We start from the raw sequence: 26,670 nt of genomic DNA on the forward strand, positions 1-26,670 counted from the left end.
ATTCCCGAAAAAAAAGGTTTAATTTTAAAGTCTCCAAAAATGCACATGTGCCTGCTATTTTCATAGTCACATCTGTACCAAATTTCAAGTTGGGACTGCGACGGGATCATATTTAAAAATATAACTATTACAGTGTCAATTCGAAAATCTTGAATTCAGATCTGTTCAGTCTGTGGTCTAAAAGTGTGGGGTCTATATTTACCAAATAATCCATGATTTGTAGATATTACTGCATTATTTTATTATGTTAGAGCTTAGAAGCAGGAGAGGACAGAGGAGACCGCTTTGCTCAACCTGAGAATGAACAGAGGTAGACAAGATTAAGGGGATATTGTCACTCCTTAGGGAGAGACCACCATTTTCACTCCACTGTAGGGGATTGTGGGAAGAATATGCAAATGTGTTTCCCAGGATGTAAATAAGGAAACACTGCCTTAGTATGCTGCCCTCTATTGGTAGCAGCTCCCTTGAACATCATGCCGACTTTCCAACAAGCCTTTAATTGCAATGATGAAGGATTTTGCCAAGTCAGTATCATCCCAACCAGTGGCGTAACTAGGAATGGCGGGGCCCCGTGGCGAACTTTTGACATGGGGCCCCCCCGACACCGAAGATCTTGACCGAGTCCCTCCTACGCATTCCTGCGCGCTCTATTATGTCCCATAGTGGCCCCTGCACACAGTATTATGTCCCTTAGTGGCCCCTGCACACAGTATTATGTCCCTTAGTGGCCCCTGCACACAGTATTATACCCAATAGTGGCCCCCTGCACACAGTATTATGTCCCTTAGTGGCCCCTACAGGACTAAATACTGTAACCGCTGACCGCTATACCAGGACAAATTGTGGATAAAAAAAAATCTGGTCCTGTGCATTACAATTTAGTAACTCCATGTGCCTCATATTAATAACAGTTAACCCTATCATGTCCCTCACATTAAGCCTTGTGTACCTCACATAAGAGTTACTGATATGTGAGAGACATGGAGGTAATAATAAAGTATCTTCATTACTATTACCCCCAAATGTCTCACATATCAGTAACTCTTATGGTGAGGCAAACAGGGGTTAATGTGAGGGAGATGATGGGGTTAACTGCTATTACTATGAGGCACATGGAGTTACTAAAACACAAGTAATCCCCCCAAATGCCTGATAGTAATAAGTATAGTAACCCCAATACGTACCTGTGTAGCTTCAGTTTCATTTTCCTAGAGCAGCTTCTTCCTCTTCTCTTCTGTGCTGGACGGCAGGGATAAGCCCCGCCTCCTCCTCTCATTGGTGGGCAGAGGACAGCAGAGAAAGGGAGGGGGGAGAGAGGGGGATCGTCCTGCAGCGCTGAGAGGAGCCAGACCTGCATGCAGCTCCTGTGTCTCAGCCGTTGCTGCAGCTTCGGGGCCCCCTGTTGGTGGAAAGTATTCCACCAACAGGGGGCCCCGATCATTATACTCGGGGGTCCGAAAAGACCTCCTTAATGATAGCAGCGGTAGCAGCTGTCACCGGGCCCCTAATGTCCCGGGCCCTGTGGCAGCTGCTACCGCTGCTATGGTGGTAGTTATGCCACTGATCCCAACTGTGGACGGCCGTTTCGATTTGAAACTGTGGATCCATTTGGATCTCATCAGCACAGTCTAGGGAGAACTGACTTGGCAGAGGTGAGAGACTTCTAGCCCAGTCAGTTCTCCCTAGACTGTGCTGATGAGATCCAATCAGATCGAAACGGACGTCCACAGTTGGGATGATACGGACTTGCAAAATCCCACATCATTGCAATTAAAGGCTTGTTGGAAATTTGGGCATGATGTTCAAGGGAGCTGCTTCCAATAGAGGGCAGCATACCGAGGCAGTGTTTCCTTATTTATATCCTGGGAAACACATTTGCATATTCTTCCCACAAGGGTAGACAGTTAATGCAGAGCACATGACTTCCAGCAGCTCTGTCAATCATGTGATGTATCTGCCCTCCGCAGAGTCTGACTACTACAATCACCTCAAAGAAAGCATCAAACAGAATGAGGCAGTAATTAGCTTAGACTTCAGAGAACTATTCCTTTGTTGTTCAGGATGAAGCACAGTCATTTCAATGGAACAATGATCAAACAACTGTGCACACTTTTGCGATCTATTACAATGAGAATGGAGAAATAAAGTGCAAAAGTGTAGTTATATCTGACTGCTTACTTCACGATTCAATAGCTGTTCATTTGTTCCAAAAAAAATTGATTTCAGTGATAAAAATGGACATGCTACCAAGTTTGAGCAAGGTCTACTACTTCTCGGATGGCTCTTCTGCACAGTATAAAAACAAGGAAAAACTTTATGAATGTATGCCACCACTAGACAGATTTTGGAGTGGAATCTGAATGGCACTTTTTTGCCACTGCTCATGGCAAGGGTGTATGTGATGGTTTTAGGAAACACTGTGAAACGCCTTGCAGCTTGAGCTAGCCTCCAGAGGCCACATTCAGACCAAATTTTAAACACCTATGCAACTTTTCAAATGGTGAGAAAAATATTCTTAACATCCAGTTCATGTATTGTACAAACCAGGAATATGAAGAAGAGGAGAGTTTGTTAAAACATCGGTTACAGGAAGCAGAACCCATCAAAGGGACTCAGCAATACCACACTTTCATTCCATGTAGTGAAGCAGAAATAAAAACAAGGATTTTTTCATTCAGCAATGACAGTGAAGTCCATGAAGTGGTAGAAGGCAGCACAAGGTTGGCAATGGAAGACATAACTGGTTGTGTGTCCTGTGAATATGATCGGCGCTGGTGGCTGGCTACTGTACTCTCCAAAGATTGTGAAAATTAAGACGTAGAATTGACTTTTTTGCATCTTTCTGGTCCAGGGCCATCCGTTGTGTATACAAGAAAACCAGACAGACATTTTAAAACTTAACAAAAATCAGACATTAACTCAGGTGGACCGAACACCATGACATACTCTTTGACACAAAAGGAAATGGCCATTGCTAGTAAGCGCTTATGGACAAGATTACATTGCACCCAGTAGAAGGGACAAATTGATGATAAAAGACCACTTTAAAAATCTACTATTGTTTTATTAGTTCATATTTTATAGAACGAGGCTATAAATGACATGTTTAATGATATAATAAAAAAAAATTGTTACATGTATAAATAGCTGTTGAAAATATAGTTTTTTTTATCTTGTTAACATGTAATTAGGGTGAGACTGTATTTTAAAAAAAAATCCCACTTGAGGATATGATCACCTTTTTTCTTTTGGTTTGTTCAATACATTCAGGTTGGAAATACTGAACAAGTTGTGTTATGATGATTAAGATGTATTTATTCTGGCACTTACATTATTTGTTTTATGTGTTTCTTTATTGTTGAATATAAATGTTGAACTCTAAGTTGTAATTTGAAAAGAAAAAAGGAAGAAACTCGCACAAACATAAAATCAGATGATTCAAGGCTTAAAAAAAAACAAAAACATTTGATCCCAATTTGGTCCCAAGTTGAATCCCTGTACAAGTATAACCAAGAACATAAGTAACACACATGCATTTTTTCACAATTTTAAAACATACGTTTTTTTCACAATTGCGCATCAAAATTTTGAATTTCATTTCTCCAAAACAAAATATAAAGAAACAGTCTTGTGACATATGAAATGAATGCCGGTGCCGTTCTGAGAAAAATGATGCCTCTCCTACCTCTTTATCTTAATTCTAGCCCGAGATATGATAAAAAATGTAAAGCCATACCAGGCCAAAATTTGCGCTTTTTCAAATAGTTTTTAAGTCTGTAAAAAATTAACTGATGAAGAAAATTATTCAAAACTTTTAATTTGTAATTAACTAAAGTTGTACTTCATAAAAAAATACAAAATCTAAAGACGTCAGGTAAAAAAAAAAAAATTAATATTTGGATCACTTGATATGGAATGACCCAGCTAGGGAAAATGGGAGGGGGGAAGTGAGTGAGAGAGGGAAGTTTAGTTAGGGATAGATAGTATTATTGTTCTGCCCTCATAGGCAAAATTTGTATTGTGTGGTAACAGCACCATCTACTGGTCATTCACTGTAACCTTTTTTCAGCTCTAGCCCTATGCATTATGGGTAGTGCCTGGGTTTTTTCTACTTCCTTCCTCTCCAGCCACCATTTTACATCATCTCTCAGAGTGAGGAGGTCACTCCATTCCACCTGTGCCATGTTGTTTGCTATCTCAAGCCTGTTTCAAGCATAGTCGGTAAGAGAGTTATATGTATGTCACTATGCCTTGTTTTACTGTTTGTTTCATGCATTACATAGTTCTGTTCATAGCCTGTATTACTACCTCATGTTATACATGAGTCCCCCTGCGAACTTCCGGTTGGCACATGCGCAATGGAAGGGCGGCAAGAAGACTTCCTGTTCCTTAGTGAATTAACCAGGGCTGGGTATGTACTTCAGGGTATGGTCCTCGGGTTACGACGAGCCTGCTGCAGAACCTCATTTTCTGAATGCTATACAGTGTATAGCATTCGGCAAATGAAGGCTGATTGTGTAGCAGGCTCGTCCTTGCTACAAGCAGGTAAGTATGCTGTTACCAGTTGACTTTTTCTCATTGAAATGAATAGACCAGCGTTGATTGGCCAGTTGCCAGTGATTTGGCCAATCAACGCTGGTTCTGCCAGAGGCTCGTCTGAGGAGGCGGAGTCTAACATCGGACTATTCATTCCAATGAGAAAAACTCTTGCCTGCCTGTAGCAAGGACGTGCCTGCTGCAGAATCAGTGTTCATTTGCCGAATGCTATACATATATATAACATTCGGCAAATGAATATATATACTGTATAGCATTTAGCAAATGAGGTTCTGCAGCAGGCTCGTCGTAACCACGAAACAGTATGCCTATACCCCTGCTAGACATGGCAAACTCTCAAAACCGGAAAGAGATCTTCGACCGGAAATAGGAAGGGCGGGACTTAATCCTTTGTTATTGTTGTCAAAGGGGGACTCATGTATACCATACTTGAGATTATCTGTATATGTATCTGATATACTGTATATGCACAGTACAGATTGTATTCTAAGTGCCATTATTTCTTCCTATAGTTTCACCTTTCCTGTCTTCCCATCAACTTCCAATAAAGAGGTTTACCACGTCACAAGCCTTTTTCTTAAGAAGACAGGGGGTTTAGCTACATGTCTATTACACACCTCAGTCACGTGTATGAGGACAGTATAGTGAAACGACTGCTTATAACAGACTCACGGGATCAGTGAAACGACTGCTTATAACAGACTCACGGGATCAGTGAAACGACTGCTGATTACAAGCTGAGGAGATCCGACCAGACGGAGCCCGCCATTATCCACGCAGAGTCAGCATACGGATAACACAGCTACCTCCTAACGGTCACATCATGTCTCAAAGCCGAGCATCTTCAGTTAAGACAAGATCCCTGACAAATGGCTCTAGCAGGACATCTATCAAAGATGCTGCCACCATTGCCCGTGCAGAAGCAGCAAAAGTGAAAGCCAGCTTCACAGAACAAGAGATACAGTTGAGGCTAAGGTATGAGATGGAGAAAGCACGCCTTGATGCTGAGAAAGAGACGGCAACCGCCTTAGCAAAAGCCGAATTCTTAGAAGCCGCAGAACTTTCAGAATCCGAGATTCGTCGCGACGTTCTCCAGCCAGAACTCGAACTCCAAGATCCAGAACAACGTACTTCACAATACGTCTATCAATATTCCAAGTCAGATGACGACTTAGATGCAGAGCGTGATACAAAGCCCGTCATCAACAGACCAAGTGAACCTGATTATACAAATCGGCAGGAAGACTATTACCACTCTGCTTACTACAAACCAGAGCACACACATCAATGCAAGACTGGCTACAACAACTGCTCCCCAGAACGAAAGATCCGAAATACTTCCCAACTTAGAGAGACACCCTTCGCTTCTGAAAGGTACTACACAGATTGGACTAAACCAGAGACATCCACCAGGTATGACCACACACCACGCACGTACTTTGACAACACACCAGCAGCTGGTTCTAATGCTGTTCCAGCCACCATGGACTTTGCCAGGTTCCTTGCTTGACGTGAGTTGGTCACCAAGGGACTTGTAAAGTTCACTGATCGTGCTGAAAACTACAGAGCCTGGCGAGCCTCTTTCCAAAACGCCACCAGAGACATAGGTCTATCATGTAGTGAGGAACTGGATCTCCTGGTAAAGTGGTTGGGAAATGAATCTGCAGAACATGCTAAGAGAATCAGAGACATCAATATAAATCGTCCAGATGTCGGTCTCAAAATGGTCTGGGATAGACTTAATGAGTGCTATGGCTCACCTGAGGTCATAGAAAGTGCCTTATTCAAAAGAATCGAGGACTTTCCTAAGATAGCTAACAGAGACTATCCAAAGCTTAGGGGGTTAAGTGACTTGTTATCGGAGTTGTGTGTAGCAAAGGCAGAAGGAGATTTGGTAGGATTGACGTTTCTTGATACTGCCAGAGGTGTTAACCCCATAGTTCAGAAACTCCCATATAATTTACAAGAGAAGTGGGTTATGCATGGTTCTCACTATAAACAGGTTCACAAAGTGCCATTTCCCCCATTTAATGTATTTGTAGATTTTGTCTCTTAACAAGCAAAAATCAGAAATGATCCAAGCTTTGATTTCATGTTGTCATGTGGTACCACCCATGTTAGTAAACCTCGTAGAGCATTGGTAGAAGTGCACAAAACTAACGTTTCCTCCACAGGTTCAGTCCGCCAAGAGTCTAGCCCACGTCTAGACAAGGACCCAAGCAGACAGTGTCCCTTACACAAGAAGCCACATTCTCTACTTAAGTGTAGAACCTTCAGGGAAAAGTCACTGGAGGACCGGAAAGCCTTCCTTAAGGAGAACAGCATCTGCTTCAAATGCTGCTCTTCAACTTCACATTTCGCTAGAGACTGCGAGGTCAATCCAAAGTGTTCCGAATGTGACAGCTCAGAACATAACTCAGCTTTACACCCTGGACCACCACAGTGGACTGTTCCCCAAACCCAAGAGCATAGCGGGGAGTCAAAAGACGTTAATACGGACACTCCAGCAGTCACTTCTAAATGTACAGAGGTATGTGGAGGCCTCAAAGGAGGCAGGTCCTGCTCTAAAATCTCTCTAGTGAGAGTCTACCCAGCAAGTGACCGGAACAAGGCCATCAAAGTGTATGCAATTCTGGACGATCAAAGTAATAGGTCGTTAGCCAAGTCTGCCTTCTTTGATAGCTTTAATATTGAAGGACCCAGTGCACCCTACTCTCTGAAAACATGTGCCGGTGTGGTACAGACGGCTGGAAGGAGAGCAAGAGACTACGTAGTAGAGTCCATAGATGGCAAGGTGTGTCTGCCCCTGCCAACTATACTGGAATGCAACCAAATTCCAGACAATACCCCTGAGATACCCACCCCTGAGGCAGCAGTGCATCAACCTCATCTGAAGCATATTGCACACCTGATTCCGAACCTTGATCCAGAGGCTCAGATAGTCTTGCTCCTTGGTAGAGATATTCTTCAAGTCCACAAGGTTAGACAACAGATCAACGGTCCCCACAACACTCCTTATGCCCAGAGACTGGACCTAGGATGGGTCATCGTAGGAGAGGTCTGTTTGGGAGGTCTACACAAACCCACAACAGTCAACAGCATGCTTACCAATACACTCGAGTGTGGACGTCCATCTCTTCTCCAACCATGCGAAAATCACTTCTTCATGAAGGAACTGCCACATAGCACTTCACCACCAAATATCATGTGTAGTCCTGCCTGTGATGACTGCATGTGGGACAGCAATCAAGATCACTTAGGGTGCACAGTTTTTCACAAGACAAGGAAAGACGATCATATAGCAATGTCATTTGAAGATAAACTGTTCCTTGATATAATGGATAACGGAATGGTGCAAGATGAAACAAAGAGTTGGGTTGCACCCCTACCATTCAAGCCTCAGAGGCAACGCTTACCGGACAATAGAGGACAAGCTTACAAACGATTCGTCTCCCTCAGGCATAGACTACGAAGCAAGCCAGAGATGAGAGATCATTTCTTTACCTTCATGGAAAAGATATTCCAGAATGGTCATGCAGAGTTAGCACCTACTCTTCCAGACTCTGAGGAACGCTGGTACCTGCCCATGTTCGGGGTCTATCACCCAAAGAAGCCTGGTCAGATCAGAGTGGTGTTTGATTCAAGCGCCAAATACGAAGGTGTCTCATTGAAAGACATCCTGCTGTCAGGCCCGGATCTGAACAACAAGCTCATAGGAGTACTCTTACGCTTTCGCCAAGATTCCATTGCATTTACAGCCGACATCCAACAGATGTTCCATTGTTTTCTTGTCAAGAAAGAGCATAGGAATTTTCTGAGATTCTTGTGGTTCGAGGATAACGACCTGTCTAAAGACATTACGGAATATCGGATGAAGGTACACATCTTCGGTAATAGCCTTTCTCCTGCGGTCACCATCTACGGGCTGAGACGCGCGGCTCAGGAAGTCGAAGCAGAGTACGGAACAGATGTCAGACTCTTCGTAGAAAAGGATTTCTATGTGGATGACTGTTTGAAATCCATGCCCACAATTGAGTCCGCGATTAGTCTTCTAAAGAGAGCCAAGGAAACACTTGCTCTATCTAACTTGAGGTTACACAAAATCGCTTCTAACTGCCAGAAATTGATGGAAGCCTTTCCTTCTCAGGACCGTTCAAATGATTTAAAGGATTTGGATCTAGGTGTCGATCCCCTTCCTATGCAACGAAGTTTTGGCCTACTCTGGGACATTAAAGCTGACACCTTTACCTTCCAGGTTGGGAAAGACGAGAAGCCCTTCACACGCAGAGGAGTGCTATCGACTATAAGCAGTCTATACGACCCACTGGGTTTTGCAGCTCCAGTAATCATCGAAGGCAAAGCTATGTTAAGAGACTTCACCAAAGAGGTGTCGGACTGGGACACTCCTCTCCCCATACAGGAAAAAGCCAACTGGTTGTCCTGGAGGAATTCCCTATCAGCCTTATCAAATCTTCACATTGGTCGCTCCTATGTTTCAGTATCAACTGTCAAGGTTGCATCACAAACCCTTTGTGTCTTCTCTGATGCATCAGTCAAGGCGATTGCTGCCGTAGCTTATTTGAAGACAATAGACACCAGTGGACAATGCCATGTAGGGTTCGTCATGAGCAGAGCAAAGCTGACGCCGCTCCATGAACACATGATACCACGTCTGGAACTTTGTGCCGCTGTGTTAGCAGTAGAGTTGGCTGAATTGATCACAGCAGAGATGAATCTGGAGATTAAAGAAACCGAGTTCTACACTGACAGCAAGATAGTTCTAGGATACATCTATAATGACGCTAGACGCTTCTACGTGTACGTCAACAACAGAGTGCTAAGGATCAGAAGGTCTACCTCTCCCGAACAATGGCAGTATGTGCCTACACATTTCAACCCAGCAGATCTAGCAACCAGATCCGTTGCTGCCAATCGCCTCAAAGACACAATGTGGTTTACTGGACCTACGTTCTTGTATAGACCAAAGTCCAGCACGACAAGAACCACCATGTTTGAGCTCGTAGACCCCCATGCTGATGTTGAGTTACGCCCTCAGGTATCTGTACTGAACACAGAGACTGTAGACTGTCAGCTAGGATCCCATCGCTTCAGTAAGTTTTTTACTTGGAGATTCCTTATCCTTGCCATCACCTGCCTGACTCACTTATTTTGGTCATACAAGACTACCTCCTTGGTTAAAGAGAAAGTCTACACAGGCTGGCACCATTGTAAACGTGTTTACACAGCTCTTGATCTGGAGCAACCTAAGAATGTAATTGTCCAAGTAGTACAAAGTCTTTCCAACGTCTTCTGGGGCAAGTGGAAAAAGGAATACATTCCTATCCTACAACCTAGGAGAAAGTGGCAAACTGGCGAGTCTAACCTCCAGCCTGGTGATATGATGTTAATGAAAGATTGTCAGACACACCGTAATGAGTGGCCCCTTTGTCTCATCACCAAGACATTCAAGAGTACAGATGGAATTATACGTAAGGTAGAGGTTAAAATTCGGAAACAAGGTGAGACCAAATTGTTCTTGAGACCAGTGGGAGAACTTGTTCCTTTGTTTTCATCTAACGAACCTAGTAGTGACGTCTACCGACGTCAAGCGGGGAGTGTTCTGCCCTCATAGGCAAAATTTGTATTGTGTGGTAACAGCACCATCTACTGGTCATTCACTGTAACCTTTTTTCAGCTCTAGCTCTATGCATTATGGGTAGTGCCTGGGTTTTTTCTACTTCCTTCCTCTCCAGCCACCATTTTACATCATCTCTCAGAGTGAGGAGGTCACTCCATTCCACCTGTGCCATGTTGTTTGCTATCTCAAGCCTGTTTCAAGCATAGTCGGTAAGAGAGTTATATGTATGTCACTATGCCTTGTTTTACTGTTTGTTTCATGCATTACATAGTTCTGTTCATAGCCTGTATTACTACCTCATGTTATACCATACTTGAGATTATCTGTATATGTATCTGTATATGTATCTGATATACTGTATATGCACTGTACAGATTGTATTCTAAGTGCCATTATTTCTTCCTATAGTTTCACCTTTCCTGTCTTCCCATCAACTTCCAATAAAGAGGTTTACCACGTCACAAGCCTTTTTCTTAAGAAGACAGGGGGTTTAGCTACATGTCTATTACACACCTCAGTCACGTGTATGAGGACAGTATAATTATAATGATGGCTGCTGAGGGTGTAGTGGCCTAGCTAAAGAAATGAGGAGGAGTGTGGGAGAAAGGGAGCGATAGAGAGAGGAGAAGTGAGGTATAGCGGACCTTGTAGGAAATACAAAAGAGGAAGTTAGGGATGTAAACAAACAGGAAAAAAAAGGAAGAAACGCAATGAAAGAAAGCTTCCATCATGTTTTTTTTATATTGAGGTGAATGCAGACAAACTTACATCTGCATCTGTCATGTAATGTCCTTTGCTCTAATCCTATGACAGATGAAAGCAACAGATATTGAATAACCATACTGTGAACCCATGCTAACCCACGCAAACTGCAACCTCTAATAAATGTGCAGGAGTCTCCTATTGTTGTCATAGTATGAAATAAATGCATTATGTAATCCAAGAATCTTAGTTTAACTGTGTGTCTATCTAAACATTTGTACCTTTATTGCAGACTTATATCTAAACATTTTTTGACTGCTCTCTTCATTCTGCTTACCTTTGAATTGAACACAATGTTGACTTTGTTTTCATGGCATATTTGATAATTGAAGTAGAAGCTGAAAATAGAAAGTAAGGACAACAGTGTCATGTAGGATGTCACTATGTAAAAGAAAATCATGACACTTACAATATTTCCCTATCCAAAATACCAGGATACATTTAATGATTTAAATGCAGAAATATGAAAAAAACAAATAGGGTAAAATTTCATTATTCTAAAACCACAACATTTAAGAATAGGCTGAAAAGGGTAAGAAGAAAAAATCCTACTATTATAAATGTGAAAATTTGTGTGTGTGTTTGGATATTTGTTACTCAATCACGCAAAAACGGCTAAACGGATTTGAATGAAATTTGGCACAAAGATTGTTTGTAACCTGGATTAACATATAGGCTACTTTTTATCCTAGTAAATGACATGGCTTCACGACTGTTATGAATTTATGTTCATATACTATATTAAACTGCTCTTGCAGCAGCTTATCTCAGGTTCTGATAAAGCCAAGTCTGTTATCTCTCTGTGCAAACACACAGCTAACCTTCAGTGGATTGTGTACACATATTTGCATATTATCTGATCTGCTCCAGGCACTGCTGACACACATTAAACACCTTTAATCCAGATTGGCAGTTTGCCAATTTTAAACATGCCGGGAAAAACAAAATCTAATTTATCGCAAACAACGAGAGCTATGAAGGTAGCCAGAAGTCACAGAGTTATCCTCAAGGGGAGCTGAAGGGGATCGTCGACGCCAACAACACACTCATTATATGGCGTACCAGCAAGCTTTTGAGATGCCGGAACAATCACAGGCACGGTGCGAGAAGCAAATTCAGTAGCAAGCCAGCTTGACAGCTGTCGAAAAACCAGAGCAGGCGGATCATCAATGCCAACAACATGCTCATTATATGGCGCCCCAGTGAGCTGCTGAGATGCCGGAACAATCACAGGCACGGCGTGAGGAACAAGTTCAGTAGCAGGACAGCTTGAGAGTTGCCAAAATGCCAGAGTAGGCAAACCATCCATGGCAGCAATTTGCTGAATATAGGCGGATCATCAAAGCCAACAACACGCAGAGGAAGTCGAGGGCAGAGGCTAGTTTATATATATATATTTTGTCAGGGTCTGGGGTTGCTAGGTGGGGTGGCATAGACAAAAAAGTCCAGCTTCTTTAGTCATAACAAACGTAGAGTTTATTTTCACTCAAAAAGGTAGTGCAGCAACAAAAGGATACAATACAAAAAGCAATACCTGCCCGGCTAGGCTCTAGCTAAACATAGAATAGGTTACATCACCTAGAGTAACAGAAATCAAAAGCCAGTAGAATCATTCAGGACATAGCTCCAAAAACATGACCTCTCTGTTGGCTCTCCATACCAAGCTCTGCCCAAAGTGTTGCTGCTGGAGCTGGCTTCTTAAGCTCCCTTGATGAGCAGACTCTCTGCAGTTGAGTCGCTGCTGGAACATCCCCAAAGTGTGTACTGGAGGGAGGGTAGAATGACAGGTCCCACTAACAACCTACCTGCCATTCCTAAAAATCCAGCCCAATACTGAGCATCTGCCAAAATGCTCAGCAGACGAAAGTTGTCTGCTGAGAACAAACATTCCTTCTGGAGTTTTCTCATCTCACCCAACTTAGTAGTCTGGGTGAGATGTACACCCCCTCCATTACCTGACCAGCCATCAGCTTACAATATATATATGATCTAGAATACATATAATAGTATGTATGGACAAATGTGAATGCACCTACAGTCACCTACTAAATAATGCAACACTTAAAAGGGGGTCTTCAGTAGTTATATCTATAATGGCCTAATGTTTGCATTCATTAGAAGGAAATGTTCTGATAATTAGTGTCGGAAAAACCCAGAGAACCCCATTAACACTGTCACTACACTTGTCTGTTCTACTCTGCACAAAATGGAGAAGATAAACAAATCAAAATCTATAAAAACAAAAGGCAACAAGATTATTTAAATACTTTATCCAAAAATAACATACCTAGCTTTAAAGCAAATGTCTGTTTCATATTAGGTACAACTTCAAACATGTCGGTGAGCAGCAAAAAAAATCTCTCCATTGTTGCTGGAAATGCCGTCCATTCATAATATCTCTACAGTTTAAAAGAAAAGAACATGAATGAATGTTTAAAATAAAGTATACCTATCGTTAATTTATTTTCAGAAAGCAGTAGTTCCTGTAAATAAATGAATATTTGTATATTATATGAACAACCATCTGCTTTTCAATTTTGCATTGTTATTTGAGTCTAAGGCAAACCGGGGTAGGCAGAGACCAGTAATAGCATCAGATTTCAAAAATCTATGCTTCAAGATGGTATGGAGAAATCTAACAACCATGTGAAAAACTCTGCTAGCACACTGACCCATACACATGCCTGTGGGAGCCATATTATCACTTCCAGGACTCCACCTCCAAGAGCGGTCACGCCTAATATTGATTTGATTCAGATTTCTCTTTTTGTTCATTTATTCTGCATTTTGCTAATTGACAAAAGTAAACTGTCAACATTTCTATTTTTGAAAACATTCTCACATTTCAGAATTTTTTCCACACCTGAATAAAACTTTGAACCATACAAAGCTGCTTCAACACTATTCAAGTGTTACAACTGTGAAGCTGAGTGTGGAGGAGAATTGAATATGATGCTTCTAGGCCTGTGAATAGTTCTGTTAGCTCATGTGTTTAATTTAATTGATTGTTTTGTAAAAAATTTAATACTACATTTAAACATATTCCTCCTACACACGTAGATGTAGTATTGGGGAGGCACGACTGTGTTGTTAGGCATGAAGTGATTCAACCACAAGGGTGAATGATGCCGTTAAACATTGTAGTTTGATATGTAGGACACACAATCTAATGGAGGAGGTCTCGAACCCATGAGTGAATGAAGATTCAATTGTACGCAGAAGAGATTATAGCACTTGTTCTTAGTACTATATGATCACCTCTAGTGGTGGTTCATCTAGACCAGAAGCTTTGCATTTAGCCATTGCCTGCAGGGCATCAGATATTTCCTTGAGAGAAATGTGTGTTTCAAGCATTTCTACTTGAGATGTGGATAATATAGGAAATGTGAAGCTTCCAAAATAAGACAGGATGTCCTCCTGGGAGGCATGTACATGGGAACTATATAATGAGCAGTAGAAATGTGTAAAAGCCACTAGAAAGTCACTATTAGAAGTTGTCACCTATCCATTAGAAGTTCGGATCTTAAGGATGGCGAAAGATTGATGGATGAGATGTGTCAGAAGGCTACTAGACTGATTTCCATTTTCAAAGTACCTCTGGAAGTTGAAAAAAGTTGTTTTCTTTTATTTTCCTTTCAAATATAAGAGATGCTTTCTGTTCTGCTCTCTACATCCAAATTTGGTTATTAATCTCAGTAGGGTGTCTAATATGTTCTGCTTCAGAGGTGGAGCAAAAAGCAGCTAACTCTTTCTCCCTGCTGGAAGAGTGTCTCTTCAGGTGGGTTATAGAGGATTGCAGGCAACCTCAAAGATATGCTTTTAAGGGCATCCCAGTAGGTAGATTGTTTAGGATGTTGTCTATTATTAAAAATGAACATTTGGAGTTGATCAGGTAATTGGTCCAATTGGGCAATGAAAGCTATACAGAATGGCTGAACCTTCTTGTTGGCTTCAGATGTAGTAAGATATAGTATTGTAAAGCTGAATTTAATGGTACCACAAATATTGTCGGTTCTCGAGAGGGAGTTTCGTCCTAGTGAATAGCAGGTAAATTCCAAGAGTGTGGGGTGGTGAAATCTCCAGACATTGTGCCATCCTATGTCTTCTAGAAATTGTAACAGAGATGATGGATGATGTTGAGATGAATTAGGCAATGGTTGCAAGTTGAGACGTAGGGTCATGTACGCTGTTAAAATTTCCCCATACGGATCACACAGGCTTGAGGATTTTGGAGAACAAAGCTAACTTCCTCATAAAGTAATGATAGGGAGGCTAAAGGAGGAACATAGATATTCAGGATCACAGAGAGATGGCTTTCAATCCAAGCCTGGAGAAATACAAATCTACCAGCTAAGATTCTGTAGATGGCTCCTAGCTCCCATCAGAGTGACTTATAAACTAGAAAAGAAGCGTCTCTGGAGTATGACAAGAGTTAGGTGGACCACTGGATCCAGGATTCAGTGTGGCCACCCTCAAGGGTGTTTCCAGCAGGTCAATGATCTGAGGGCCGTGCCTTTGATGAGTAGCAAAAACTAAATTGTGTTTACAGGTGCCGTCTTGCCCCTCAAATTCCACTACATGAATTTTAATTTTGACATTACGGCATACCAATACAAACGGTCAATATCAGTATGCCTACGATAGACAATGTATAGAAGAAAGGGCAAGCACGAATGTTGCTGCATATCAATGACTGATATTCAACTAAGTCTCAGGTCAATCAAACCAAAAATATTGAGTCATTATACATATAACAGGATAATCTATGCAGTAAAAGTACACGTGCACAGACTAATGATCTTATTTGGCTATAAGAGCGCAACAGCTCAGGCATCAGTAATTTAGTGATCTGCCAAGTGTCCGGGGTAGTTAACTTCAAAATAACATAATGGTAATAGGCATAATACATGGCAAATGTACTAAAACTAGTGAGTTGGATAGATAGTATTAGCTAAGGGGTATATAGGTCAGGTTTAGAGATGAGCTAACACTATTCGGAACAGCCGTTCCGAATAGCACACTCCCATAGAAATGAATGGAAGCAGCCGGCACGCAGACTTTGCCGGCAGCCGGTCGCTTAACCCCCTGCGTGCCGGCTATGTACATTCATTTCTATGGGAGCGTGCTATTCGAAACGGCTGTTTCGAATAGTGTTCGCTCATCTCTAGTCAGGTTTAATAGCAAATAGTAACATACTGGTCAAGAAGAACAAAAGGGTGGTTCCCCCCCCCCCCCCCCAATGTGGATAGGAGTATGTATGAGTATTATTAATTAAAATTCTCTATTCAAACTCTAATCAAATGTCCAAAAACAGAATATAACAATAAACAGAAGAAACTAAGAAGTTGCAAAGTCCCAATTCATAACAAGGACAGTCCAATGAGAGGAGAGTACCTCAGAGCAAGAAAATCGAGGTAAATGATGGCAGTCAGACTCATGATTGGGAGCAAGGAGATCTATGGTTCACGGAGTTCAACCATGTGTCTGCTTCTGAGGGACTTGAAAAGAAATATGTGCAATCACCATGGATAATTCTTAGGAGGGTTGGAAACATCAGAGTATAGTACAACATGGTGGCTCAATGGTTAGCACTGTAGCCTTGCAACGCTGGAGTCCTGCGTTCGAATCTCACCAGGAGCAACATCTGCAAGAGGCTTGTACGTTCTCCCTGTGTTTGCGTGGATTTCCTAACCATTCTACAAAGACATACTGATAGGGAAAAAAAAGTACATTGTGATCCGTATATGGGGCTCACAATCAAAAAAAAAAAAAAAAAAAAAAAAAAGAGTAAAGTATCTGAAGCTCTCGGAGTCTCTTTTTAACACTAACAAACGATACTTTGGCCTTTTACAGGTTGGTTAAAAAGTCAGGGAACTTGATGACAGCAGTGTTCTGAAAGGTAATAGATCCCAGGTTCTGAGTTTCAGAAGGAGCAGATCACCTTCTGTCTAGTATAGTATGTTGTGTCGCTTGTATCTAAGAAGAATGCTCCAAAAGCTATTGTGCTTGGCAGTATTTGACATAAGATTGGGAACAACATATTGGGCACTGAAATCTTTGGAAAATTAGCAATTTTCACTTTGCTCTGCGCAATCATTTCTGGAAACTAAATTATTGCAGCACCGACAGGTTAAAAATGCTGTTAACACTTCATGATACCTCGCTTGAGGGATGCAGTTTTACAAAATGGGATCATTTGTCAGTAGATTACACTTTAGTGGCAATTCAGGGACTCTGCAAAATTGATATGATGTTCAAAAACTAAACTGAGCTCCAAAAACCAAATAGCACTCATTCCCTTTTGTGCCTGGCTGAGTGCACAAACAGCAACTTAAACCCATATATGGCTTTGTTAAATACATTACCCTCTGTACAATGGTATACATGTGGGCATAAACTGCTGGGGGCAGAGGTGAAGAAGCATTATGTTCTTTGGCAGTACAGATTTAAATTGTTTGGTTTTTGGATGCAATGTCACTTTTGTAGAACCCTAAAAAGGGCCCTACAAAATGGGGTCACTCCTTGGGAAATTCCACCTACAGGACTCTGCAAAAACAATATGACGTCCAAACACTAGTCCCACTAAATCTATATTCTAAAACCTAAAAAGCACAGCACTTTCCCATCTGAGCCCTGCTACGTGCCCAAACTAAAGTTTACACCCACATACACATTTATTTTGTACCAAGGATAACACACAAAGTTCCAGGAGTGAATGTCTCTGATGACACAAAGTGAGCACAAAATATTGGGAACTGAAATTACATTTTCACAATGCCACAATTTTTAGGAAGCAATCTTGGCCTCAAAATGATAAGTTCTGTGATTGGGGTATATATACACTGTCTAGCTTCTCCTTCACCAGTATCTTTATTTTGTGTACTCTGGAGTGCCCATTCAGGGCTCAAACTTGACAATATTCAGGATCTTTAAACCGTGCTGCCTAGCACAGAAACATGGATCAAGTAGTCTGATACAGCCTCCCCTGCTGCTCTGTTATGATGGTCTACAATTTTTACTAACCCCTACATCTGAGAATATGAAGGGTAGAGGTGTAGGCATCATATCACCACATTGTAAAACACACAGCAATATCGGAACACACTGTAAATATAACAGTAGTTGATATATAAGTTCCATTATGTATTCTACGCCTTATAGAAACATGTCCTTACCGCCAAGATACAAATAACAACCGCAAGAAAGGTAAGTATGACATAAATATACAAAATATTAATAAAAATATCAAAAATCTTTATTATAATAATTTACCACATATACAAAAATAGGACAATGTCAGAAAGACAGATGTACACATACAAAAAATGGGTGTAGTGGGATGCCACAGCTGATAGTGGTCCCTTTAGATACTGCTAATTTTCCTCACAGAAAACATCAGAAAATGCAACATATACTCTCATATCATGTAATAAAATCCACCTAGGTGAGTGTTACCGTCAATTATGGTTATATAGAACCTAATATAGACTTTTTTAATCCAAATGCTATTTGTTCACCCCATAAAGGGGAACAGTATATATATAGTGTCAAGGTCTATAGGTTCTATTGTAATATATCTTGCTTCCTATATGCAAAAAGAGGCACACACATTGCCCTCAAAGATCAGTAACCAACATACATTAGGAAGACAACATATTTGTAGGTATCGATAAAGCATATCTCACTTCCTATATATAGTAAACAACACGTATATTGCCCTCAAGGGTCCAATAGTCAGCATAAATTAGGGAGTAGACATGTTATAAGTACAACGAAGCAAACCAGTGTAACCACTCACCCATGGAGAGGATTGTAAGCAGATCACCAGGGACGGGCACCCACCACCCAAACCCCGACGCGCGTTTCGGCGCAGAGAGCCTTCGTCAGGGGGCTCTCTGCGCCGAAACGCGCGTCGGGGTTTGGGTGGTGGGTGCCCGTCCCTGGTGATCTGCTTACAATCCTCTCCATGGGTGAGTGGTTACATTGGTTTGCTTCGTTGTACTTATAACATGTCTACTCCCTAATTTATGCTGACTATTGGACCCTTGAGGGCAATATACGTGTTGTTTACTATATATAGGAAGTGAGATATGCTTTATCGATACCTACAAATATGTTGTCTTCCTAATGTATGTTGGTTACTGATCTTTGAGGGCAATGTGTGTGCCTCTTTTTGCATATAGGAAGCAAGATATATTACAATAGAACCTATAGACCTTGACACTATATATATACTGTTCCCCTTTATGGGGTGAACAAATAGCATTTGGATTAAAAAAGTCTATATTAGGTTCTATATAACCATAATTGACGGTAACACTCACCTAGGTGGATTTTATTACATGATATGAGAGTATATGTTGCATTTTCTGATGTTTTCTGTGAGGAAAATTAGCAGTATCTAAAGGGACCACTATCAGCTGTGGCATCCCACTACACCCATTTTTTGTATGTGTACATCTGTCTTTCTGACATTGTCCTATTTTTGTATATGTGGTAAATTATTATAATAAAGATTTTTGATATTTTTATTAATATTTTGTATATTTATGTCATACTTACCTTTCTTGCGGTTGTTATCATATCACCACAATCTACTTTTCAAGTCATTTTCCATCCTTCCTCTCTATCCGATTTTTCAATATTTTCTTCTTGCAAATAGCTGTCATCTACTGACCCCCTGGCTCACCCTACTAGTTCTTATATCACTTCACTTCCAATTTCCAACTACAAACCTTTACTATCAAACGCTCTTGTCCTTCTCAATACATACCGACCTACCACATACCTTTAGTAATGTATAATTTCTCAGAGTCGACATATTCTGAAATTCGTAACTATTTTATATTTCTGTGTACAGGGATGTATGATGTGTCTTTTCTGTGGGGCCAGATTTACTTCTTAGGGCTAGTTCACATGGGGCAAGAGGGGGCAGATTTTGGTGCGGAATCCACCTCAAAATCCGCTCCTTCACAATAGAGGTCTATGTAGACCACTAGCGATCTTTTTTCTGCTAGCGGTTTGTTCCCGCTCATGGGAATAAAAAGGGGGTTGCCCTAACTTAGATTGTTGTAGATCCTTTGTTCCAAATATAAACTTTTCAGCTTGGGACACAGCAGGAATAAGAATGTTAGACCACAGTGATTAACCAGCAATTATAATCTTTTTCATCAATATGTTTAAACTATAAACTTCTGCAGGAAAACTGGTTTACCTATATATAACGGTAGTAATCCAATTCTGTATGTTTTGCAACTAAACAATTTGTTAAACTTGGTTACATGATGGCATGGGAGTCAGATTTAAATATACAATTTTCTTTTGAGCAATAGTATCAAGATCTGTATTGGCTTAATGATCAAATCAAATATCAAATATAGTTTATACATTTGGAGCCAGTATCAGAGTTTGCTCTACTAAATCTGAATGTTGATGTAATTCCAGCAGAACACAGACGACTGATTAGTAGGAATGGTACAGAAGCCAGAGCCGATCTGGGAACTGGAAATAGATAGAGTTATACAGAGGGTAAGAAATATTCATGGCTATGAAGAACCAAAGCAAGAGAGTAGGAGAATTGGGACTATAAACTGGGCTGAAAGATATATATAGATTTTTTTTTAATGATCAGTATTGGTGGAATGAACATAGTTTTGACTCTAATTTTTTTTCTCTACTGGGACTGGAGGCTCGGATATTCATGTCCATTGTAATATTGATTTATATATTATAATGTTGATTCTGAGTTTCTGAACCTTTTAAAGTACAGTATATAGGCCACTGCAATCTCACAGGATTACATTTAAAAAATTATAAAAACAAAAACAAACTTTGAACAGTACTCTATATCTGGAATTATTTTTTTATATACACATATTTGTTTTATATTATAACTTATTACCGTAGTTTGTGTAACTCAATGAGGAAAGTTTACAAAAAAAAAAAAGAAAAGAAATCGCACAAAAAAGCTGATACTTTATACTTCTTTTCCAACAAGTGGGCCTAGCATATTGAAAAAGGAAAATGACTTGCTGGGAAAGAGGAGAGGTTTCTGAAATATTATGCGGCAACATTTTTGTGCATTTTCGTTTTTTTCCTGGAATCTGTCAACTAAAAAATGGTGTAAAGTTAGACTCGACAGTTTAACCGGTTAAGGACCAGGCCCAAAAGTATGTTAAAGACCAGGCCTCTTTTTTCAAAACTGACATGTGTCACTTTAAATGGCAATAACTTTGAGACGCTTTAACTTACACAAATGAATTTGAGATGGTTTTCTCGTAACACATTATACTTCATGTTAGTGGTAAACACTAATCAATATTTTTGCATTTATTTATAAAAAAACTAGGAAATTTGATGGAAATTTGAAAAAAATTGCAATTTTCAAAATGTGAAATTCTCTGCTTTTCAGGCGGATAGTCATACCATCCAAATACATGAATAAATATTATCTCCCATATCTCTGCTTTATATTGGCATCATCTTTTGATTGTATTTTAATTTATTTTGGACGTCACAAGGCTTACAAGTGTAACAGCAATTTTCCAGATTTACAAGAAAATTCTCCAAACCAATTTTTTAGGGACCACTTCAGTTCTGAAAGTAATTATAAAGGCCTGTATAATAGAAACCCCCATAAATTACCCCATTTTCAAAACTGCACCCCTCAAATTATTCAAAACAGCATTTGGGATGTTTGTTAACCCTTTAAGCATTTCATAAGAATAAAAATAATATGGCAGTGAAATTTAGACATTTCATTTTTTTTCACTAATACATTCATTTAGACCCAAAATTAACACATTCACAAAGGGTTGAAGGAGAAAATGCATCTGACAGTTTATTGTGCAATTTCTCCCGTGCACAGAAATACCCCACATGTGGGTGTAAACTGATTTTTGGGCACACGGCAGTGCATGGAAGGGAAGGAGCGACACTGGGTGTTTGAACAGCAGATTTTGCTGGAATAATTTTCAGCGCCATGCCTTATTTGCAGAGACCCTAGAGTACCAAAACAATGGAAACCCCCCAAAAGTGACCCCATTTTAGAATCCACACCCCTCACAGAATTCATCAAGGGGTATAGTCAGCATTTAGACCCTACAGTTGTTTCACAGATTTTACTAACATTGGGATGTGTAAATGAAAAATTACTAAAATGTCACTTTATCTCCAAAGTTTTCATTTTCACAAAGGGTTAAAGGAGTAAAAGCCCCCCACAGTTTGTTAAACAATTTCTCCTGAACACGGCAATACCCCATATGTGGCTATAATCTGCTGTATGGGAACATGGCGGGGCTCAGAATGGAAGGAGCGCTATTTGGCTTTTGGATGGCAGATTTTGCTGGAATAATTTTAGGTGCCATGTCGCATTAGCAGAGCCCCTAGAGTACCAATACAGTGGAAACCCCCTAAAAGTGACCCCATTTGGGAAACTATACCCCCCACAGAACATATTAAAGGGTAGAGTGAGCATTTTGACCCTACAGCTGTTTCACAGATTTTATTAACATTGGGCCATGAAAATGAAAAATTACTTTTTTTTCAACAAACTGTCAATTTAGCCCCAAATTTTTAATTTTCACAAGAGGATAAAGGAGAAAAAGCTCCATAAAGTTCGTTACACAAATTCTGCTGAACACAGAAATGCCCCATATGTGGTCATAATCTGCTGTATGGGAACATGGCGGGGCTCAGAATGGAAAGAGGGCTATTTGGCTTTTGGAGGGCAGATTTTGCTGGAATATTTTTCAGGTCCCATGTCGCATTTGCAGAGCCCCTAAAGTACCAATACAGTGGAAACCCCCTATAAGTGACCCCATTTTGGAAACTACACCCCTCATAGAATTTGTCTAGGGGTAGAGTGAGTATTTTGGCCTCACAGGTGTTTCACAGATTTTATTAACATTGGGACGTGAAAATGAAAAATTACTTTTTTTCCCAATAAATTGTCCATTTAGCGCCATAGTTTTAATTTTGCAAATAGTTTAAGAATTAAAAGCCCCCCACAGTTTGTTACACAATTTCTTCTGAACACGGCAATACCCCATATGTGGCCAAAATCTGCTGTATGGGTACATGCTGGGGCTCAGAATGGAAAGAGCGCTATTTGGATTTTGGAGGGCAGATGTTGCTGGAATAGTTTTCAGGTGCCATGTCGCATTTGCAGAGCCCCTAAAGTATCAATACAATGGAAACCCCTCAAAAGTGACCCCATTTTAGAAACTACACCTGTCAAGGAATGTATCAAGGGGTATTATCATTTTGAGCCTAAAATGCTTCCCAAAAATTAATGTACAAAATGAAAATTGAAATTTTTAAAAATATGCCATTTCGGTGCCCAATACGTTGCACCCACTTTGTGTTGTCAGAGACCTGCACTCCTAAAACTATTAAGTGGGCCATCCCGGGGGTCAAAAAATTATATATGTGGGTGTAAACTGCTGCTTGGGCACACAGCAGGGCTCAGAAGGGAAGGACCACTGTGCGTTTTAGCTTTTGGGATACAGATTTAGAGGGACCCTCTGGGCGCCATGATGTTTTTGCAGAGCCCTGGAGGTTCCAGTAAACTGGAATTCACCAAGAAGTGACCCCATTTTGTAGGGGCAATTTTAGGGTCTCTGCAAATGTGACGTGGTGTCCAAAAACGAAGAATCTAAATCTGCACTCCAAAAGCACATATTGCTCCTTCACATCTGCACCCTGCTGGGTACCCAAATAGCAGTGTATGCCCACATGTATGACACTGGTGTACCCCGGATAACGTACTTAATGCCATATGTGGGTAGAATCGGCTGTTTGGGCACAACCAGGGACAGAAGGGAAGGAGCGCTATTTTGGTTTTTGGAGCACAGTTTGTTTTTTTTTGCCACTTTTGCAAAGCCCCTGAATTGCCAATAAAGTGGAATCCGCAGACATGTCACCCTATTTTGGACACTACCCCACTGATGGGATTTATCAAGTGGTGTAGCGAGAATTTTTAACCCTTGAGTGTTGCATTTATTTAGTTTCCAGAAATGAAATCGCAACTGATAGAGAAGTTAAAAATGAAAATTTTACAGATTTGCCATTTCAGTGTGCAACATGTTGTGCCCGACTTATGTCAGCAGAGACACTCCAAAAACTGTTAAACGGGTATCCCAGGCACAACAGCTTTTAGAGCGTTCATCTCTGATACAAGTCGGGCACAATATATTAGGCACTGAAAGGACGTATTCCTGGAAAAATGGTCATTTTCACCTCTCACAATCCACTACAGTTATAGTTATATATATAAAGTTATAGCAACACTTGGGGGTTAAAAATGCTGTCTGTACCCCTGGATAAATCCTTCAGGGGTGTAGTTTCCAAAATAAGGTAATTTATCAGGGGATTCCAAATTACTGGCGTTTCAGCTCTACAAAAGTGTCATGGCATCCAAAAACCAAACCGTCTGTGCTCCAAAAACCAAATGACCCTTCTTCCCTTCTGTGTCCGGCTGTGCCCTAGTATCAGTTTATACCCACATATGACATTATGTCCGTTATCCGGGGGTACACCAGTGTCATACATGTGTCATACATGTGTCATAAACTGCAGTTTGGACGTACAGCAGGGTGCAGAAGGGAAGGAGCGCTATGCGGCTTTTGGAGCACAGATTCAGATGTTTGGTATCTGGACGCCATGTCATGTTTGTAGAGCCTGTAAGGTACCAGAAAAGTGGATTCCATGGGGTACCAGGAGTGACCCCATTTTGAAAACTGCACCCCTCAAAGAATTTATCAGGGGGTGTAGTGAGTATTAGTATCCCGGACGTGACTGCACAGCGGATGGCGAAGAGGGAATGTATAAGCTGTGCGGAGGACATTGCAAACACCAAATTCCCTACTATGTCCCCGTAGCTCCTATGATTGGGGGAGTCACTCTGGGGGTCACTTTAGGGGTCACTTCTGGTGTCTGTTCCCTCATAAGCTGTAAATCTGGGGTGTCCCCTGATATCCGCTCACACAGCTTATATATTCCCTACATGACGCACCCAGTTGTGTTCTAATAATTTGGCGATTTTTGAGGGTTTTTGTCTTCACATTGTGAGATGCTATATTTTCTTTATGTTTCTGGTGACGCGGCCATATAAGGGCTTATTCTTTGCGGGATGAGATGCATTTCGTAATGACACCATTTTTGGGTGTCTACATCTTATTGAATACATTTTATTAACCCTTTTTTGCTGGATTTAAAAAAAAAATAAATCAATCCTGGCATTGAGTTTTACTTTTTTAATTTTGCGCCATGCAGCGTACAGTATAAGTAACATGTTCCCTTTATTCTGCGGGTCGGTACGGTTACGGCGATACCTCATTTATAGTATTTTTTTATGTGTTACTAGTTCTGCAGAGGAAAAACACATTTGGGGACATAAATCAATGTTTTTTGCATCGCATCTTCTAAGAGGCGTAACATTTTTATTTTTCGGTTGACAGAGTTGGTTGAGGGCTTATTTTTTGCGGGACAACCTGCGCTTTTTATTGGTACTGTTGTCGGATGCATATGACTTTTTGATCACTTTTTATAGCATATTTTGTATGGTGAGATGGCGAAAAATCATTACTTCCGGCGAGTTTTTTCCGTTTTTTTTTTCCGGCGTTCGCCGTGTACATTAAATATTATTTCAGTTTTATTGTACAGATTGTTACGGACGCGACAATACCAAATATGCATTGTTTTTATTACTTTTTAGTTCTTTTTTTATATAATTCATTTTCTATTGAGAAAAAGGGATTTTTGGGCTTTATAACTTTATTAATTTTTTTCATACACTTCATTTTATTTTTTTTACATTTTTTTTTACTTTTTCATGTGTCCATTTAGGACACTTCAATCAGCAATACTTTGCTGATATAGAATGCCATGTGAGACACAGCCTGCAGGTGTCCCACATGGCATTCCGTAGCAGGATGTCAGGCTGTGTAGACGCACAGCCTGACATCAGAAGGTCCTGGCAGGATCACCAGGTATGTGGGGGCTTCGGGCAGTCTGGGGTCACTGGCCAGACCCCAGACTACCTTTTACTGCTATCGGCACCCTCCGATCTCGCCGCGGGGGGTGCCGATCTGATTCAATTGTCGGCGGATGCCTTTCGATCGCGCCGTGATGTTTCACGGCGCGATCGAAAGGGTTAAAACGTCCAGTCGGACTCAGTTCCGACTGGACGTTATTGAGGAAGGGGTTAGGTGTTAGTAACACCTAACCCCCGTCCTCCCCGCACCCATCCCCCCGCGAAATAGGTACCTAAAGACAGGACGTATTTTTACAATAGTCCGGTCTTTAGGTACCTGGACCGCAGGCCGTAATTTTACGTACGGCGGTCCTTAACCGGTTAAACAGATTTATCCGACAGTATTAGGCTAAGGCCCCATGTTGTGGAAACACTGATTTATTTGTTGCAGGATTTGCTATGGTTTATTTGAGCCAAAGCTCGGAATAGATGAAGTAGAAGGGAGAAGTAAAAATACTTTATATAAAGTATATTTCCCATTAATTTTGTAGCCATTCTTGACTTTGGTTTCAAAAAAACAAAACAAAAAAACACAGTGAAAAAAAAAAAGTCTACCGTATATACTTGAGTATAAGCCGAATTTTTCAGCAGTTTTTGTGCTGAAAAAGCCCCCCTCGGCTTATACTCGAGTCAAGCAAAAAAAAAAAAAAAAAAGCTTTAAAATATATAATAAAAA

General features: G+C 40.7%; 1 protein-coding gene across 1 annotated transcript in view; it reads right to left on the reverse strand.

Moving 5' to 3' along the window:
- MEI1 (meiotic double-stranded break formation protein 1) overlaps window positions 1-26,670 on the reverse strand; it is a 268,519-nt gene that overhangs the window by 112,151 nt on the left and 129,698 nt on the right. The window contains exons 15-16 of the mRNA XM_075286804.1: window positions 13,248-13,359; window positions 11,238-11,298 (exon numbers count right to left, since the gene is read on the reverse strand). Of these exons, the coding sequence (XP_075142905.1) occupies window positions 11,238-11,298; window positions 13,248-13,359 (173 nt within the window). The remainder of the gene's footprint in view (window positions 1-11,237; window positions 11,299-13,247; window positions 13,360-26,670) is intronic.

Source organism: Leptodactylus fuscus, chromosome 9 (assembly GCF_031893055.1).
Source record: "Leptodactylus fuscus isolate aLepFus1 chromosome 9, aLepFus1.hap2, whole genome shotgun sequence".
In the NCBI taxonomy this organism is placed as follows: Eukaryota; Metazoa; Chordata; class Amphibia; order Anura; family Leptodactylidae; genus Leptodactylus; species Leptodactylus fuscus.